The sequence below is a fragment of the Scomber japonicus genome, chromosome 2 (assembly GCF_027409825.1).
Source record: "Scomber japonicus isolate fScoJap1 chromosome 2, fScoJap1.pri, whole genome shotgun sequence".
NCBI lineage: Eukaryota > Metazoa > Chordata > Actinopteri > Scombriformes > Scombridae > Scomber > Scomber japonicus.
In genome coordinates this window covers 28,940,114-28,958,318 of record NC_070579.1, presented here as the reverse complement: position 1 = coordinate 28,958,318, position 18,205 = coordinate 28,940,114, and the positions used below count along the sequence as shown (strand labels likewise).

General features: G+C 38.9%; 2 protein-coding genes across 2 annotated transcripts in view; both read left to right on the top strand.

Moving 5' to 3' along the window:
* The first annotated feature begins 2,096 nt into the window (after positions 1–2,096).
* On the top strand, positions 2,097–4,591 carry LOC128366252 (complement C3-like). The gene is made up of 4 exons (XM_053326940.1): positions 2,097–2,415; positions 3,563–3,761; positions 3,936–4,091; positions 4,571–4,591. The coding sequence occupies exons 1-4, from the start codon at positions 2,321–2,323 to the stop codon at positions 4,589–4,591; spliced, it is 471 nt and encodes a 156-aa protein (XP_053182915.1). The 5' UTR covers positions 2,097–2,320.
* Positions 4,592–5,609: 1,018 nt separating this feature from the next.
* Positions 5,610–18,205, top strand: part of LOC128371468 (complement C3-like) — a 33,390-nt gene continuing 20,794 nt past the window's right edge. The window contains exons 1-28 of the mRNA XM_053331799.1: positions 5,610–5,764; positions 6,586–6,781; positions 6,975–7,137; positions 8,114–8,208; positions 8,611–8,699; positions 9,598–9,680; positions 9,767–9,854; positions 9,941–10,043; positions 10,286–10,406; positions 10,653–10,768; positions 11,458–11,604; positions 11,972–12,071; positions 12,203–12,297; positions 12,430–12,621; positions 12,842–12,997; positions 13,087–13,216; positions 13,739–13,807; positions 14,090–14,284; positions 14,407–14,515; positions 14,634–14,722; positions 14,885–15,024; positions 15,868–16,080; positions 16,299–16,350; positions 16,460–16,549; positions 16,717–16,923; positions 17,059–17,137; positions 17,307–17,466; positions 17,628–17,723. Coding sequence (XP_053187774.1) covers positions 5,688–5,764; positions 6,586–6,781; positions 6,975–7,137; positions 8,114–8,208; positions 8,611–8,699; positions 9,598–9,680; positions 9,767–9,854; positions 9,941–10,043; positions 10,286–10,406; positions 10,653–10,768; positions 11,458–11,604; positions 11,972–12,071; positions 12,203–12,297; positions 12,430–12,621; positions 12,842–12,997; positions 13,087–13,216; positions 13,739–13,807; positions 14,090–14,284; positions 14,407–14,515; positions 14,634–14,722; positions 14,885–15,024; positions 15,868–16,080; positions 16,299–16,350; positions 16,460–16,549; positions 16,717–16,923; positions 17,059–17,137; positions 17,307–17,466; positions 17,628–17,723 — 3,450 coding nt within the window. The 5' untranslated portion in view covers positions 5,610–5,687. The remainder of the gene's footprint in view (positions 5,765–6,585; positions 6,782–6,974; positions 7,138–8,113; positions 8,209–8,610; positions 8,700–9,597; positions 9,681–9,766; positions 9,855–9,940; positions 10,044–10,285; positions 10,407–10,652; positions 10,769–11,457; positions 11,605–11,971; positions 12,072–12,202; positions 12,298–12,429; positions 12,622–12,841; positions 12,998–13,086; positions 13,217–13,738; positions 13,808–14,089; positions 14,285–14,406; positions 14,516–14,633; positions 14,723–14,884; positions 15,025–15,867; positions 16,081–16,298; positions 16,351–16,459; positions 16,550–16,716; positions 16,924–17,058; positions 17,138–17,306; positions 17,467–17,627; positions 17,724–18,205) is intronic.

Below are 18,205 nucleotides of genomic sequence, written 5' to 3'. Positions count from 1 at the left end.
CCCTAACACAGTATGTAGTACAATAGACCAGAGGAAAAAAGGCTTGTCAAACAGAACAGTGAAAATACTGATGGAGATGTTCATGTACTGTTTGGCAGCTTTCATGTTGATTTATAGATATTGACCTTTCCACAATAATCATGTGAAACATTTGTTTTACTTGTCAATTAAAATGCATCTACAAGTCAGAGCATTTCACTACATGTATTTATTTGTTAAGTGCCATAATGGCTATCCATTTCCTCCAAGTAATTATTTTTCCCTTTTTGACAGCATCACCTGATTGTCTGTAGAGTTGGTTCTCATCTGTTCTCAGTGCAACATCTAACAGCCAGTAACTACAAAACTATCAACAATTGTCCTTGGACTATCCCATGAAATAAAACTCCCATCCTTCCACCTCTGTGTTGTGTCTGCTATGCTGGAAATAAGAAATGAAAATATAAAACAAAAGAGTAAAGTATTTTCAGTGGTTTAACCCCACAAACAATTGAAAAAGGGAGCTGTCATTATAGAAATAGACGATAACGACTGCAATATTTATTGCAACTTCAATAACATTTGCATTCACTTCTTTCTCACTTCCTGCATCACTCTTTACCACATCTCTCCCACAAACAAGGAGTATAGTGCTGACTGCCTATGTACACGTGTGTACAATAGATCATCTGTTGACCCCAAATTCATATTTGAAAATGACGTCACGTGGTTTTAACCTAGTGCCAAGGTTCAGTGCGGATGCAGGAAGTTGTGGGCCTGTTTAATAAATTAGGTTCAGGTTGTGGAGAATGGCATGTTGGGCATCCAACTTTTCCTCCACAATTGGCATCTAATCCATTTTTTAAATCAAACAATACCACATATATCAAATGCATGCACTAAAGTTGAATTGAATTGCTCTCTTGGGAGCCAAAAACACACGCTAAACTGCCCTCTTGAGGCAAAAACGTGTGCTAAAGTGCTCTCTTCAGTGGCGAGAATGTGCTGTATGTGCCCTTTTTTTTCTTTTTGCCCCTGCCCAAGTCTGTGCATGCCACTGGTAGGGAGTACATTTTACTCAGTACTCTTGAATGCATCCCTGGTCTGTTCATTACGTCCTTTTTACTTGGAAAACATTTAGTTTTTCATAGTTGAAAATTCCAATTTTACTCCCTTTTGGACTATTAACTGATGTCTTTTTCCTTCCCAGCAGCATGAGCAGTTTCTTAATTACTCAAATAAAATCTGACAATGTTGATGTTAAGCAGGTGTATGTTACCATATATTTGTTACTACATTCACCTCTTACAGTGTTAGCATGCTTACATTCTCTAATTAGTGCTAAACACAAAGTACAGTTGAGGCTGATGCAGGAATTTGGCCACCATAGTTACAATTCATCAAAATGTACCAAATTTTATGTCAATCCATCTGATAGTTGTTGACACTTCATTTAAAACAAATGTCAACCTCATGATGTCAGTCTGATTCATCATCTGAAAACCATGGATGTTTTTACCAAATTTTGTGGAATTCCAATAAGTAGCTGTTGAAGATATTTTTCAGGATAAGTGAAGACTGAGGAACATGTGTGGGGAGTCCAACAGCACTTAACACTTTTGTGGTTACATGTGTTGTAGCCAGGTTAGCATCTTTCCTATAAGAGGCTCTCCTGTGTGTGTGAGGGTGCGCCTTTGGGAAGTCCCAGTACATAGTCATAGCCCTGCTGTTTATTTTGGCAAGGCAAGTTTATTTGTAATTCATTTCAACAACAAAGCAATTGAAAGTGCTTTACCTAAAGCATTAAATTCATCAATACAGGCAACACATGCCAATATAAAAACATATTTAGATACAATTAAAAAGGGTTGAATTGGAAATAAAATTAAGTTAAAACAGTACAAGATGGATAAAACAGGAGAATAAAAAAATACAGTGCAGTGTTAAATATTTGGTTTAATAAAAGCAGTTGCAAATGGAAACAATCTTGAGAGTTGAAGCAAACCTGCAGTCTGCTGGGAGTTTGTTCCAGATATGTGAAACATAAAAAACAGAACGTTTACACTGCCACATAAGAGACATCAATCTCTAGTTCATTTTTAACAGCATCTCTTTTTGTTTGTTAATGTTACCAGAAGTGTTACAGAGCCATGCTAAAGAACCACAGGTCAGAGTCGCAGCTCTTGTCAGTGTTTGCTGTTATGACTGAAGACTGTAGAGTTGGTCTTGGTAACCTTGAGCTAAACTGGAATAGTAGTGAGGAGAAATAAAGGTGCAAGAGGAGGGAGGTAAGTGTAAAAGGAGCAGGCACAGGAGAGCGGGAGTTGGTAAAATAGCAGATATGGGATCAGGCAGGAAGATGTGTAAGACTCTGCTATGGCTCTTGGGCTCACTAGCCTTTTTCTCTTGGATTTGCTCAGCTGATGGATCTCCACTGTGAGTAAACCCACCATACAGTAGCTTCACACCTTCTTCCTGGAATGTCTGTTCAAAGAGGCATGAGGTAATTAAAGTGAAAAGACATGAATTAGACAGACAGGAAAACGCCTGCTGTATGTAATGCCTGTGAGGACACCACAGCATCAGCATGTAGGCATTGCCTGCATCTTGCCGAAAGATTATTTTAAATGTATTTTAAATACCACTGTAGATGTAGGTTGATGAAATACTATGTATTTGCATGGCCAATAGAGCTTGTATTTCCATTTCTTATTCTTAATTCCAGTTAAATAAATGTGTTGCACTGAGATATTTGTTTTTACTATTTTTTTTTTGTTTATTTGAATAACAAAATATTAAATAGAGTGTATGCAATCATGCATTATCAATTATCCCTGGCTCAGCTGGAGAGCTATTAGACCAGGAAACTAAATAGAAGAACACTGACAGTGAAAAAAATATGTTTTGGTAAAACTAGCATTCATTCTGAGATTGTAACAGTGTTTCAGAATATGTGTAAATGCATTTAGGACCAGATATATATGTTAGAGATTATTGATCAAAGTTATTGATAAATTACTATGATTAAAGACTTAGAGTATTAGTTTAAATCAGTTCCATTTCACCTTTGTATTATATAATTAAAGTTGCAGAGTGTGTCACATAAATCAAGGACTTACAAAGCCAATAGTTTGTTTTGTGTTGTTTTGAATTTGCACAGTGTTGCATCCTACCACGTACAGCTAACAAAGTCAAGAAAAATGATGAAATATTTATTGATCCACTGCTGGATCTTGGTCAAGATAATCAATAGATCACTCATTGTGTGTGAAGTCCATTCTGGAGCAGATGATTTTCTTTTCTTTTTTTTTTCTTTTGCAAATTTAGGGAAACGAAACTTAAAACATAATCATCTGTTGAGTAGCAACTTTCCATAACAACCTTTCATTTTTATTAATATGTGTGTGTGTGTGGATTTCAGTGCTTGAATATATCTGCAACATAAAAACCAGAAAATGTATTGTAAGTAAATGTGTTTGTCAGTTCCTCAGCTTGTCAGTAGGTTAGTTCATCTAGAGCAGCAATGTGGTTCTTTCTATACACTGTCTACATATGGTCTCTTTCTCTCCCCTCTGCTCTGCAGGAAAGTGATGTCTGCCCCCAACTTGTTGCGAGTAGGAACACCAGAAAACATCTTTGTGGAATGTCAAGATTGCACAGATGAGAATGACATCAGGGTCGAAATCAGGGTCAGGAACTATCCAACCAGAGCCAAAATGCTGGCGTCCACATCTGTTATCCTAAACAGCACTAACAAATTCCAGGGCTTCAAACAAATTCAGGTAATGTGAAAATACTGAAATATATGTTACTGATATTAGGTAACATTACCAAAATATATCATGTAAAATGTATCATCTAGTCTGACATATTTTTCTAACATGACACAAGATAGATATTTTACATGTTATACCCTTAGTCTGCTCGTCACACATTGCTTGTGTCTCTGGTTCCAGATCCCTGCTGAGGACTTAAGTAAAGATCCCGACATGAAGCAGTACGTGTACTTGCAAGCTCAGTTCCCTGACCAACAGCTGGAGAAAGTCGTCTTGGTGTCCTTCCATTCTGGCTACATCTTCATCCAGACCGACAATAAAGCAATAATGTGCCCAGTTTGCAGCTATCAAAAGAGGCAAATACTTTTTTGGCACTTTTTTCAAGCAGTAAAGTCACTTACAATGTTATTCTCACAGTCTGTGATTACACCAAATTCCTCCAATATGTCCAAATTGGTCTTTAACAATGTATTGTCCACAATTTTGCATTCACCACTGGCTATTTTTTGTCTGACCGTCCTTCAACCACTAATAAAAAGGAATCTCTCTCTGTCAGTTCATTACAGGTTGTTTGCACTGACGCCACATATGGAGCCTGTGGAGAGGAACAATGATGATGATCCCTCTGTTGATTGAGATTATGGTAATGTGTTTAATCTTTTGAATAGCAAATGACTGAAAGCATGGTTATATTATTATGTATTTATTAATAACTTGGCATTAGATGACCATTACTGCAATGTAAAGTCCACTCTCAGTGTTTGTGCACTGGAGGCTTCAGGTTTCCTCATCATACTTGTGTATATTCGAACCAGGATTGGCTTCCCCAGGTGTGATGTTACTGTACCAATCACGCTTTGTAGGCCATCCCTTTAAAATCAGATGTTTAGTGAGCACAGAGAAACTTTCCACTTTTAGCAGATGAATGTGAAAGCAAACTCTGCACATACATCATTTTGAACAGTGAAGCTCAAACAACTGTATGAACAAGACAAGATGAAAACATCTTTTTCAAGAGTCAGTGAACAAGTTGATCAGACTGACAGATGTAGAAAAAAATCTTATAGGCTAAGTGAAAAATGTGCATGAAATTAAAGGTTGAATATGTAGAATATTTATTAAAAGCTATATATATTTTTTTTAATAATGCACCCACAGGGCTTTTTGAGGGGTAACAGAATGAAAGTATTGCTTTTCCATAAAAAAAAAATGAGAGACTTTAACTCTATTTTTAAGAAAACTTCAATGAGGAAATAAATGACTGTTCTTTTATAAATTAAATAAAGAAGGTTAATGATCCACATGTGACTTTATAAAAAGAAGACATGACGAGCGAATGAGCGATAGAAAGCCAATCGTCTTTTTTTTTTTTTTTGTGCGGCCCTTAATTATAGCGTTGCGAGACAATATTCACTTCGACTAGAAAGAGATCGCGTGGCAGGAGATCTCGTCTCACCCCTACTATTCAGTCTTCTAGCCAAGTGGCGACACAGCTAAAAATCTGTCTGCCACTTGAGGAATTTGGGTCGCGAGTGGCGAGTGCTAATTTCCAGCCCTGACTGTAACTATGTGGATTTTTTCTTTTTTTGTTGTTGTTAATGCTGTAAACATACAGTACTTCCTATGTTTGTTGTTGTACTGTGTTAAAAATGTAATGGTCGCCTAAAACATTTACACAGTAAAGTATCTCTGTTATATCTGTCCAAAAGTGGAAAAGCAATTTCTCAGTTTTTGTTAGCTGTTTGTGAAATTAAACATTCGCACATATCCTGTGCACCTCCTGGGGGCTGAGCCCCCGTCCTTAAAATCTAGTGACACCCCTGGAGGGGGATGTACTAGATAGTGGTGAGGACAGGTAGAGGTGGGGGAGGATAAAAAGAGAGTGCTAGAGCTGGAGTCTTCATCGACAGCAGACCAGGATCCGGTTGGAGGATGTGCAGAACTCCAGTGTGGCTGCTGGCCTCTTTGGCCTTTGCCTCCCTGTCTTCTCTAGCTGATGGAGCTCCAATGTAAGTAGACCTTACTTACCTTAATACTCTCTTCCTGAAATTTAATTAATGCAGAGAAAACATACAAGTACAAAATATACAGTTTGTTCGCTCAGCTTCTTGATATTCAAAAGTTTGCTATGAAACTGTAATGAGTGCAACAAGATCAGTGGTTGTCTGCATTAAAGTTAATTTAAAAAATGTATGAATACAAACAATAGTATTGTGCAAGTATTATACATACATATGCAGTGCTGATTTTGCTTGTGTCTTACATAATAGCCAGCAGATAAGCTTGCAGTAAAGGTAAGTCAAGGTAATGGTCTTTCAAATGATGCCAGCAAATTGGCCCACATTTGTTCTGAGTTTGCACAGTGATGCATTACACCAGTGACAGCAAACAGTTTTATTGATACATTGCTGGAGTTTAGGCCAGATAATAAATAGATTACTCATTGTGTGTGAGGTCTACACTAGTTGAGTGGCAGATTTGAGTTAATCCAACCTTGAACACACAGGCTAAAAAACAGTGGTTCTAAATGTTAAAGGTCATTAGGAAAAAAAAGACAGAAAAAAGGTGAAAACATTCTGAAATACTGGATATTTCAACATCTTTAGGCCCACAAGAGTTCTTTTTAAATGGAAAAAAAGGAAAAAACAACATCACCCACAGCAGGTTACAGCAGTAAATCTGTGCTATAACAGTGACCATTATGATTATTTGTGTTGCTTATTGCCTTACAATAAAAAAAACACCATGTTTGTCAGTAAGTCTGTTCATCCTGAGCTACAATGTGATTCAGTACAGTGGTCCCTCTCTCTCTCTCCCTCCTGCACTGCAGGGATGTGATGTCTGCCCCGAACTTGTTGCGGGTAGGAACAGCAGAAAATATCTTCGTGGAGTGTCAAGATTGCACTGAGGGTGAAAAGCAGGTCGAAATCAAGGTGATGAACCATCCAACCAAAACCAAAAGGCTGGCAACCCAAGTCGTGACCCTTAACCAAGGGAACAAATTCCAGAGCTTTGGAAATATTACGGTAAAACAAAAACTGTTTGTGCATATGTGCTGTATACTATAAATAATACATTTTTCATATTTTGCTGGCATTAATCACCTAATGTGTAGAAATTCTTTTTTCTATCAAGACCAAAAAAAAATTATGCATTTATAATTTCTCATGAAATATCTGATTTGTGCTCCTCCCTCAATGTTTGTGTCTCTGGTTTTAGATCCCTGCCGGGGACTTCAGTAAGGATCCCACTGTGAAGCAATATGTGTACCTTCAAGCTCAGTTCCCTAACCAACTGCTAGAGAAGACAGTCTTAGTCTCCTTCCAGTCTGGCTACATCTTCATCCAGACTGACAAGACCCTCTACACCCCCGACAGCACAAGTGAGTCCACATCACTGCTGAGAAACACAATGTGTACCCTTCATAAAGGACATGTATTCGCCGATGTTGATAATATACAATATCAATCAATCAATCAATCCATCAATCTTTATTTGTATAGCGCCAAATCACAACAGAGTTATCTCAAGGCACTTTACACATAGAGCAGGTTCTAAACTGAACTCTTCAGGTTTTAACTTTAAAGAGACCCAACATTCCCACATGAGTAAGCACTTGGCAACAGTGGCAAGAAGAAACTCAACCGGTTGGGGGTTGAGAGGAGAGAAAGGAAGGATAGAGGAGAGAAGCACAATGAAAATCAACAATGAAGCTAGAAGGTCTGGGACTGGAATCCGTCATCCGGACGTCTACAGGCCCAGATTATCTGTGAGACGAGAAAGCACAGACAGACAACTCCGGGGAAGAAGTTTAGGTTATTGAATGCATTAATAGAACATGAATGTTAATGGATATAGATGGATGGATAGAGAGAGAGAGAGAGAGAGAGAGAGAGAGGGAGGGAAGAGAGAGGAGCTCAGTGCATCATGGGAGTCCCCCGGCAGTCTAAGCCTATAGCAGCATAAACTATGAGCTCTAAGAGCCCTAACTATAAGCTTTATCAAAAAGGAAAGTTTTAAGCCTACTCTTAAATGTAGGGAGGGTGTCTGCCCCCCGGACCAAATCTGGAAGATGGTTCCACAGGAGGGGAGCCTGATAGCTGAAGGCTCTGCCTCCTGTTCTACTTTTAGAGATACTAGGAACCACAAGTAAGCATGCTGGGAGCGCAGTGTTCTAGTAGGTACATAGTTGAACATTAATATATTCATTTTAAAAATGCAGAATAGACTTCTTGAGATGAACTATAAGTCTTTCGAGTGAGAGCTACATTAACATACAATGAGAAGAGAAAAAAATGTAATTAAAAGAGATTACAAACACCAATAAGCCAGTTCCAGTGACCAGTTCTCTGTTTCAGTTCATTACAGGATCTTTGGATTGACGCCCGGTATGGAGCCTGTAGAGAGGGATGACGCCACCCAAACTGATGCTTCTATTTCCATTGAGATTGTGGTAATGTATTTGTATCTTTGATAAGCACAGAATTCAATATAATATTGAATTCAGCTGTCACTGTTCAACTATAAACTGAATTATTTCCATACTGTACCTTCCACTTTGTCTCCCTGCAACCCTAAACCAAACTCTAACCTCTTCAATATCTAGATGACCATTATTTTTTTTCCTTTCGTCTCACCTGACACCCATTTCACCTCTCACTGTAAAAACAAATGTCTCCCTCTAGTGGTTGAGTTGCAGCCCCTCCATCAGAGGTAGACAAGAAACTTTTACAGTGTCCACATGCTGATCAGGCTTATGTACACAAAGGACTTGTTAAAATATGATCAGAATTCAATAAATGTGTAAACTGGTAACGCTCACTTTTAATGATTGTTCAATGTTTCATATTTTTAGACCCCTGAAGACATCGTTTTACCACTTGATCCAGTCTCTCTGAAATCAGGCATCCACTCTGGAGATTTCAAATTGGCTGAAATTGTCAGGTGTGTATTTTATTTTACTTTAATCACATTACTGCATATTCCGCTTTAGTGAGCAGGTTTCAGTGGGGATTTATATACATTTTTAACATGTAACATTTTGGACTGGAAACATTACAGTAATAAGCCTGGAAGTAGCGAGTTAGCAGTTACCAGGCAACCAGCGCAGACTCCAGGAAGTTTATTTTTCTTTCTTATTGAGACATAATACACTCATGTATCTGGAGGTCATGTAATATGACCAAAGCTCTCTCTGGCTGCCAATCTAATTCCACCAAAACAAATATTGTAACATACACATATACAGTACATACATAAACACAGGAAATAGAATAATACACACACCTGCATATATCGACACACACATGTAGTTGCATTAAATCAGAATATCTACAGAGGTAGGTGAATGGCCAGAACAAATTAAGAGAAATAATTTACATAAATAATAATATCTATAATTATTATTATATATTATTATATTGCAATTTCATTACCTACAGACTTAGCCATACTAGTTGTTTTCCTTTGTTTCCAGTCTTTTAAGCCAAGCTAACTAGCTGCTGGCTCCAATTTTATATTTTATGTATAGATATGAGAGTGTTTCAGTGTCAATCTTCTCATGTTATCTCCAGTTTCCTAAAAATATTCCAATGTGAATATTAATTGTAAATAATCATAGTACTAAGTACTAAACGGTTGTAAAATAAAGGTACTATAACCATCTAACTATTGTTTAGTCAGCCAAGCTAAATGTAGAGCCCTAAAAATTGCTGTTTCAGCATCTCATTTAGGCATACTTGTATAAGACATAAATAACGTCAATCTAAGGTGTGGACTCCAATGTTATGAATATTTTAATGTGTGTGTGTGTGTGTGTGTGTGTGTGTGTGTGTACATTTAGTCCCGGACTTTGGAAAGTGGTTGCCAAGTTTCACAGCAACCCACAGCAGAGCTACTCTGTAGAGTTTGAGGTCAAAGAATACGGTGAGTCCATTTTACTCAATCTGTTATTTCAATTTTACACAACTTACTTTTATTAGACATCCAATAAAATGTTTTCTATTTTTCAGTGTTGCCCAGTTTTGAGGTTAAACTGATACCTCAGATCGCCTTCTTTTATGTGGACAGCAATGACTTCATTGTCGACATTAAAGCTAGGTATGTGCAGGGTTTTGACTGTTCCTATTGTAATAGCGCCTATTCTAACTGTGGGCTTGCAATGTGTCCTTCTGTTGTGGTTTTAGGTATCTGTTTGGTAAAGAGGTGGATGGGACAGCCTACGTGGTATTTGGGATTGTGGATGAGGGTCAAAAGAGGAGCTTCCCCAGCTCTCTTCAGAGGGTGCCGGTGAGCAAATACTTACACTTTTGTTGCATCACATTTACCAAAAGTGCTACAAAATCTGCAAAACTGCAGGACATGAAAACCTTCTGGGATTTTACTGTTGTCCATATGTCTACAGTTATGTGTTACATTCAGAGGGAGGTATTCATGTTCAGTATTAATCCAGATTGACAGAATAATTTACAAGCCCAACAAACTACTACTGACTGTATTTCAAGATGCATTTCTGTTTTATCTCATGCTAGATAGCGAATGGTGTTGGACAGGTCACATTGAAGAGAGAGCACATCACAGCAACCTTTCCAAATGTCAATGAGCTGGTGCACCGTTCTTTGTTTGTAGCTGTCAGTGTGCTGACAGAGAGCGGTAAGAAAGAGACTGTTTCTACCTGTTCAGTATGTTTGATCATGTGTGAATCACATGATTTAACAGCAGAGTTCAAATTAATCTTAAATGAGTTTCCAACACAAGAAAGAAAGAAAATAATTTCAACAAAAGTAAGTCAGAGATTGAATGGCTATACAGCGTTTCTGTGTCAGTTAGTCATGAATAAAACAAATATGTACAAATTCTTCAGTAATTAGTTTGTGTGTGTGTTTCTGTGTTTCACAGGTAGTGAAATGGTGGAGGCAGAGTTGAGAGGTATCCAGATTGTCACTTCACCTTACACCATCACCTTCACGAAAACGCCAAAATATTTCAAACCAGGAATGTCCTTTGATGTTGCGGTAAATAATTATTTCTAGAAAACATTTCACAACTGAAACACAGTCACTGTTTGAACCTAACTTTCATGCCACCAGACATTACTTATATAATTTACTACAAAAGACTAGTGCAATTCCTCAATCTATGATGGATCATTGATTTAAAGCAGATCTTTACACTGTAGACATTCACACATAAAGACACAGGGTCATTTCTTCCACTCCAAATTTCCTGACTACCTACTTTAATATTTATTGTTCTTAAGAGTATATATGAGGGTGAAAAATTACACACTCCACTGATCTGACTATTTGACAATGCTCACATAATCCTGAGGGATGTTTCACACATCACACCACTAAAATACTCAATTCTTGATTGCATGTCAATATTCTCTGATGTGTGCAAGGGGGCTATGCTGTGTACCAGAGACTGAGAACATAATTCATGATATGGCAATGATAAAAAAAATCCCTTTTTATTTTTAACCACTTGCCCATTAATTCAAGTAAGTTGCTAGATTTACTAGCCTGACATGGCATTTTACTTGCCTTATTGTTGAACCATGAGGTCGTGATACTTCATGCCCGGTTTGTGCAGTTTGCAGCCAAAGTAATCTAGTAGCATTAGGTTACCATTGATAAAATGTGTCTTAATGAGGTACTTAAATGTTTTCAGACTGTTCAGCTGTTTGTGTCTTGAATGGCAGGTTGAAGTTGTGAATCCTGATGAGACTCCAGCAGATCGTGTTATGGTGGTGGTTGAGCCGGGAGACGTGCGTGGCACCACTGCAGCCAACGGCATAGCAAAGCTTACCATAAATACGGAGGCAGGAAACGACGATCTGAGGATCACCGTAAGTCCCCAAAATGTTTTGAAAGTCTTAACCCTTTTGCATTACGATCAGGTTTGGCAAATTATAGCTTAAACCTACAGCTTCTGAGCTAAAAGGAGAGTGAATATTAAGTTCTCACTCATCAGGTGGCCAGTTCTGTGTCTGCTGGAAAGTCGACTCTATCATGGCAAATGTATAAGCCAGCAATACAGACATTTTGATGTTCTCTCAGCTGATGTTCATCTGGCAACATGTTATTGTTATTTCTTCGATTGATTTTTACTTTTTCTAGGGCTACACTCGTCAAGACCAGTATTGGATAAGATATACATTTCTTTATTTAACTCTATGTGTGTTCATGCGTATCTATGTGTGTGTTTTATTGCAGGCAAAGACCGAAGATCCTCGTATTTCACGTGAAAGGCAAGCAATAGCCACCATGAGTGCTGTCCCATATAAAACTAAAAGCAACAGTTACATCCACATTGGTAAGGGTCCTCCTGAATCAGATAGTAAAAAGACAGTGTGAATGGCAGTGACAGTGCTGCCTTAATGCAAAGCACAACATCTTTTCTGTGTCTGTTATATAATCATTAATCACAAAATGTAATTTTTGCAGGGGTTGATACAGCTGAGCTGGAATTAGGAGAAAACTTGAAAGTCAGCCTCATCCTCAACAGACAGCAAAACTACAATCCTGACATCACATACTTGGTGAGAAATGGTTTGCACTTGCGTATGTTTGTGTGTGTTGTGCACATGTGCAAGTGTTTATTTTGTGCTTCACACAACTTGTGTATTATATGCATGCATTTTAGTGTGCTGATGTTTTAAATATGCCCTTAGATCCTGAGCAGAGGTCAGCTGGTGAAACATGGCCGTTACCCGACAAAAGGCCAAGTACTGATTGCCCTGATAGTTCCCATCACCAAAAAAATGCTGCCATCATTCCGAATCATAGCCTACTATCATACAAGTGGCAATGAAGTGGTATCAGATTCTGTTTGGGTGGATGTCAAGGACACCTGCATGGGCACGGTGAGGCACAACACTAAAGTAGTTAAACTAATGAGGTGGAAAAAAACAAGCTCTGTGATATATTTTTGTAACTGCTTTAACAAATACAAATCTGCATGTTTCCTTCATTGCCCTTTCTGTGGTCCAGCACCTGGTTAAAGTTTTTTTTTGTACGCAACGTGCACATCTACCACACACTTTTTGATGTTTTTTCCTTCATTGCTCTTCCCTTTGCATATAGCTGAAGCTGGAGTCATCAAGACCTGCTCCATCCTATGAGCCTCGCAGGATGTTTGGTCTTAAGGTCACAGGAGACCCAGGGGCCACAGTAGGACTGGTGGCAGTTGACAAAGGCGTCTACGTCCTCAACAACAAGCACCGCCTCACTCAGAAAAAGGCAATTTCTTTATTCTATCTGTATTTTCTAAGCTATTTGAAAGGGGATTCATTTTTTTAACTTTTGTGTGTTTGTATTTTGCTGCTCAGGTGTGGGACGTAGTAGAGAAGTTTGACACAGGCTGCACACCAGGTGGAGGGAAAGACGGCCTGAGTGTGTTCTATGATGCTGGGCTGTTGTTTGAGTCCAGCACTGCTTCTGGCACCCCATACAGACAAGGTGAAACTACTTACTCTGTAGTCTCATTGTTTTTCCTCCTTCTACTTATCTCTTTGCATCCATTCCCAACCAAACCCAGCTTTGGTGTGGTCAGAAATGTGCCCCTTTAGTCAAACTCACTAGGCTAAAGGTGATGTCACTGGGTCACTTAATACACCTGTGCATCTCTGCAGCGGGAGAGGTCAGCAAAGACACAATTTTCTGGGGCTGTGAAGTGACTTCCATTTTGTGGTATTTGATTGATTTCACTTTATTATCATTTTTTGCTCTGAGCACACCTAAGTTCAACAGTCAGCTTCTGATCATTGTCCTCTCTATTAAGTTAGTATTTGCTAATAAGGGATTTATGTGATGTGTTATTACATAAGAGTGCAACAAATTATAAATGCAATTGCTAAATGACATCATTCTGAATCTATCTTCATCTTCATCAGCATCACATCACAGACACCATGTAGTACTCAAGCCTAAATTTAACATTGTTGAGTTCTTTTAAAGATTTGGTCTGTGTTGCATTTCCAGAACTGAAATGTCCGGCCCCCAGCAGGAGGAAACGAGCCACTACTATAACAGAATTGACAACCAGCCTAGGTAAGAACCATGGCTGGAATGACCCATTAACCAAATGTCCAGTCCCCTCTGCCACACAGCTCTCCGAAATGTTTGTAATTACAAACAATATTTGTCTTTTCTTTCTGTGTATTAGTGAAAAGATAGAAGCACAATTCATGTTTCTATTTTTGTTGTGTAAATGTATTTTCATTTTACAAACCTGTTTATATTCTGAATAACTATGCAGTTGTCCATCACCTTCTTCTTGCTCTCCATACCTTCTCACCTCTGTTTCTCCTTCACAATCTTCCATCTTTCCAGTGAGTCAGTATAAAGGACTTGAACGTGACTGTTGTTTGGATGGCATAAGGGAAACCCCCCTCTCATACACCTGTGAGGTGCGCAGTGAGTACATCACTGATGGTACAGCTTGTGTCGCGGCCTTCCTGCGCTGCTGCAAGGAGCTGGAAAGCCAGCGAGCTGAGAAGAAGCAGGACAGCCTACAACTGGCTCGCAGTAAGAAACAGGGATGAGGGATGGGAGGAAAACCCTGAATGATTACTATCCACGGTCATAGAGGTACTTAGAAAACAATCACAGTCTCCAAGTGAAAATCTTTTTTTAAATCTATTCATCAGGTGAGGAAGATGACAACAGTTACATGGACAGCAATGAAATCGTTTCTCGTACCCAGTTCCCAGAAAGTTGGCTGTGGTCAGATATCACACTGCCTGGTTGCCCTAATTGGTGAGTCATCTGAGATCTGTAAACACACACAAATACACTGGTTACTAATTTCATGATGCCACTTGAATTCTAAGTTACCTTTTACATGTCAACCTGATCACACTGTTCTATGTTTCAGTGCTACCACACACATTACCAAAAATGTTCCTTTGCAAGACTCCATCACAACCTGGCAGTTCACTGGCATTAGTCTCTCAAGAACTCACGGTGAGGATTCAGTGACTAAACTATGTCTTGTGTTTTAATTTGTGTGCCTCCTTTTGCCTAAAACCAAATCCCCCCTATTGTACTGTCTCTCTATCCCTCGCTTTTATCTTTTTATCTCATCCCTTGTTTTATTGTGTTTTTTTAATCCCTCCCATCTTTAAGGAATCTGTGTTGGTGAGCCATTAGAGGTAATTGTCCGGAAAGAATTCTTCATTGATCTCAGGCTGCCTTACTCTGCTGTCCGTGGAGAGCAGCTGGAAGTTAAGGCAATTCTCCATAACTACAGCCCAGACCAAGTCAAAGTAAGTCTATGTTACTCTGCTCTGGTGTTTCAGGACTTTCAGCAAGCCAATTAAACCATGATATTCTTTTGGAAGGGTAGTAAATATTGGACTGACAACATGTGGCAAAAAGAGATATTATAAATGAATGCAAGAAGCAATCTTTTCTCCAGTCTTTAATACTTCAAAGTGATCCTCAGGGAAACAGTTTAAAGCGTTACATTTTCTTCAAATGGGGACTGTATCTTTAAATGACTTAAACTAATACTGATCATTATTATTACTTATAATCCCTATTTAAAGGTGCAGTGTGTCAAATTTAGTGACACATAGAGGAACATACTTGGCAGAAACAGAATATATTATTCATAGGTATATTTCAATTAGTGTATATTCACCTGAAAATAGGAATTGCTGTGTTTTTGTAATCTTAGATTGAGCCCTTTATGTCTACATAGGGAGTGGATCCTCTTCCATAGAGGCTGCCTTATTGCACTCCCATGTTTCTACAGTAGCCCAGAACCACCAAACCAAACACTGACTGTAGAGGGCCTTTCTCATGTTTTTGTGAGTTTCGCAGCCACCATAGGTTATCCTACACACTTGGTAGGCATACTGTAGGGTGTATTCTGGTTGTTAGAGTCTGAAATCTCACAACTAGATCCACTAAATCCTACACGCTGGTCCTTTGTGACAGACAAAATGTTGTTATTCTATAGATAATTGTCAAAAGTGACATGAAATTATCTGTAGATGCTCAGAGGAATCAACATCACTAGCATCTGCTACTGTGGGATAGGATCTTCATATTTGATCAACTGCATGTACCTTATTTTCTTTCTCCATCTTTGCTTTGTTTTCAAGGTACGTGTGGATCTGACTGAGACAGAGCATGTCTGCAGTTCAGCTTCTAAGAAAGGAAGGTATCGTCAGGAGGTTCACATTGGGCCCGAAACAACACGATCTGTGCCCTTTATTATTATTCCTATGAAGGAGGGACAATTCCAAATAGAGGTCAAAGCAGCTGTTAAAGACTCATCACTCAATGACGGAATCATGAAGCTACTGCGGGTAGTGGTAAGTGGCTTTCAGCCATTTGCAATCAATCTGTACTGCTGCCCTATTTAGCCACTTCATTGAGATTGAAGTCATATTGGTCATTTTCATTAAAGGGAAACATCTTTTGGGGCTTAACCTTGATCCATGTAAAGAAGACTTGTTTGCTGAATATCAGTCTTTTAAAAGCAACTGGAAATAAGAAAAAGAGAGATAACAACTCATTTTTTGTTTTTCAGCCTGAAGGCGTACTGGTTAAATCTCCGCAAATTATAATTCTGGACCCTAAAGGTTTGTGTGACTTTAACCATTAAATTGCTACAGTATGGGCACAACAAAGTAATATGTTTTTATCACTTGGTAATTGATCCTCCAACTTGATCATGTTATGTCCCTTTAGGTGGTGAACAAAAAGAAACTCTCAACAGTGGAATTGCTAAGACAGACTTGGTTCCAAACTCACCTACTAGCACACAGATCTCTGTGACAGGTGAGATATCATGTCATGCCAGGTGAAAACACTGATGTAAACTGTTACTATTGTATATGTCTCACTGGCAATGATTTCACTGGTTGAGCAGCACCTATACATGTGTGTTTGATAGTTTCTTCCAGTGGATCTGTAATGGTTTGGTTTCTCTGTGTGTGTGCATGCAGGGAGAGAGCAAGTAGGTCCACTGGTGGAGAACGCCATTAGTGGGAAGTCAATGGGTACTCTGATCGTCCAGCCCTCAGGCTGTGGAGAGCAAAACATGATCCGCATGACCCTGCCTGTCATCGCGACCACGTATTTGGATAAAACCAACCAGTGGGAAGTTGTGGGCTTTCATAGGCGTAATGAAGCTCTTCAACACATCAAAACCGGTGGGCACACATAGATACAACAAATAACACAAAAATCTCAGCAACATTATTTGAAAAGTAACCCAATTTAACAATGCTTCTCAAATTAATTGAATGGCAGTCAGTGAAAAGGTTGTGTATTTTGTCTGTGTCCAGGCTACCAGAACCAGCTTGCTTACCGTAAGAATGATGGTTCTTTTGGTGTGTGGGCCAAGGGCCAAGAACGTAGCTCCTGGTGAGGCATCAAACATTCATGAACACATGTGCAAATATTTGCTCATCCTCCTTTAACTTAGATTTTGACTTTGTGAGGATGTATTTTATGTGACAATATACTTTTACACCCTCTCCTCTCCTCTCCTCTCCTCTCCTCTCCTCTCCTCTCCTCTCCTCTCCTCTCTAAGGCTGACAGCATATGTTGTCAAGGTGTTTTCCATGGCCCAAACTCTGGTGGCAATACAAAGACATGTGATCTGTGACGCTGTCAAGTATCTGATTCTCAACGCACAGCAACCTGACGGCATGTTTAGAGAAGTTGGGCGCGTGTACAGTGGACAGTTGATTGTACGTGCACTGATTTTGGTTACATCAGTCTTCAATTGATGATAACAAAATTGCTAATCACATCATTATAATCTTATATTAACAAATAGATGTTTATTCTGCTGATACTGATGATAATGTTGTTCTGATAACTGTGTGTGTGTGTGTGTGTGTGTGTGTAGGGTGGTGTTCGGGGTACAGATTCAGATGCCTCCATGACAGCCTTCTGCCTCATTAGTATGCAGGAGTCACGCACGCTGTGTGATGCCACAGTTAATGTGAGTACCTCACCTCATCTTTTTCGCTCAGCTGCTTTTTTTCGTTCACTGACTCCAAATTTATGAGCAAAATCAAGCTTTCTGAAGTCACTGAATCACTGTTAAGCGATTGACCAATAGTTAATCCCTGCCCCCCTCGTTACTGTTGCTAAGCCTGTGAAGCTTTCCATTCTTGCATGGTACATACGTTGTTGACAATACTCAATGTAGCACATATTTTTATCATGTTTTCAGAAGACTGGCTAAAAAAAATTAGAATACATGCATTAATGCATGTTTTCATCCACTAGTGTTGACCTCAAATATTAGGAATTGGGCATACAGTATCAAGATACAAAGTTACTGGTGCTGATTCACCAGTTGGGTGCTATTAAACCATTGCAGAAGTTGAGGTTGAAACAAGATGATGTAATTGAGAGAGTGCTAGTCAAACTTCAAACAACGGAGAACCATGTAGAAATGTGGTGGAATTTACATTAACG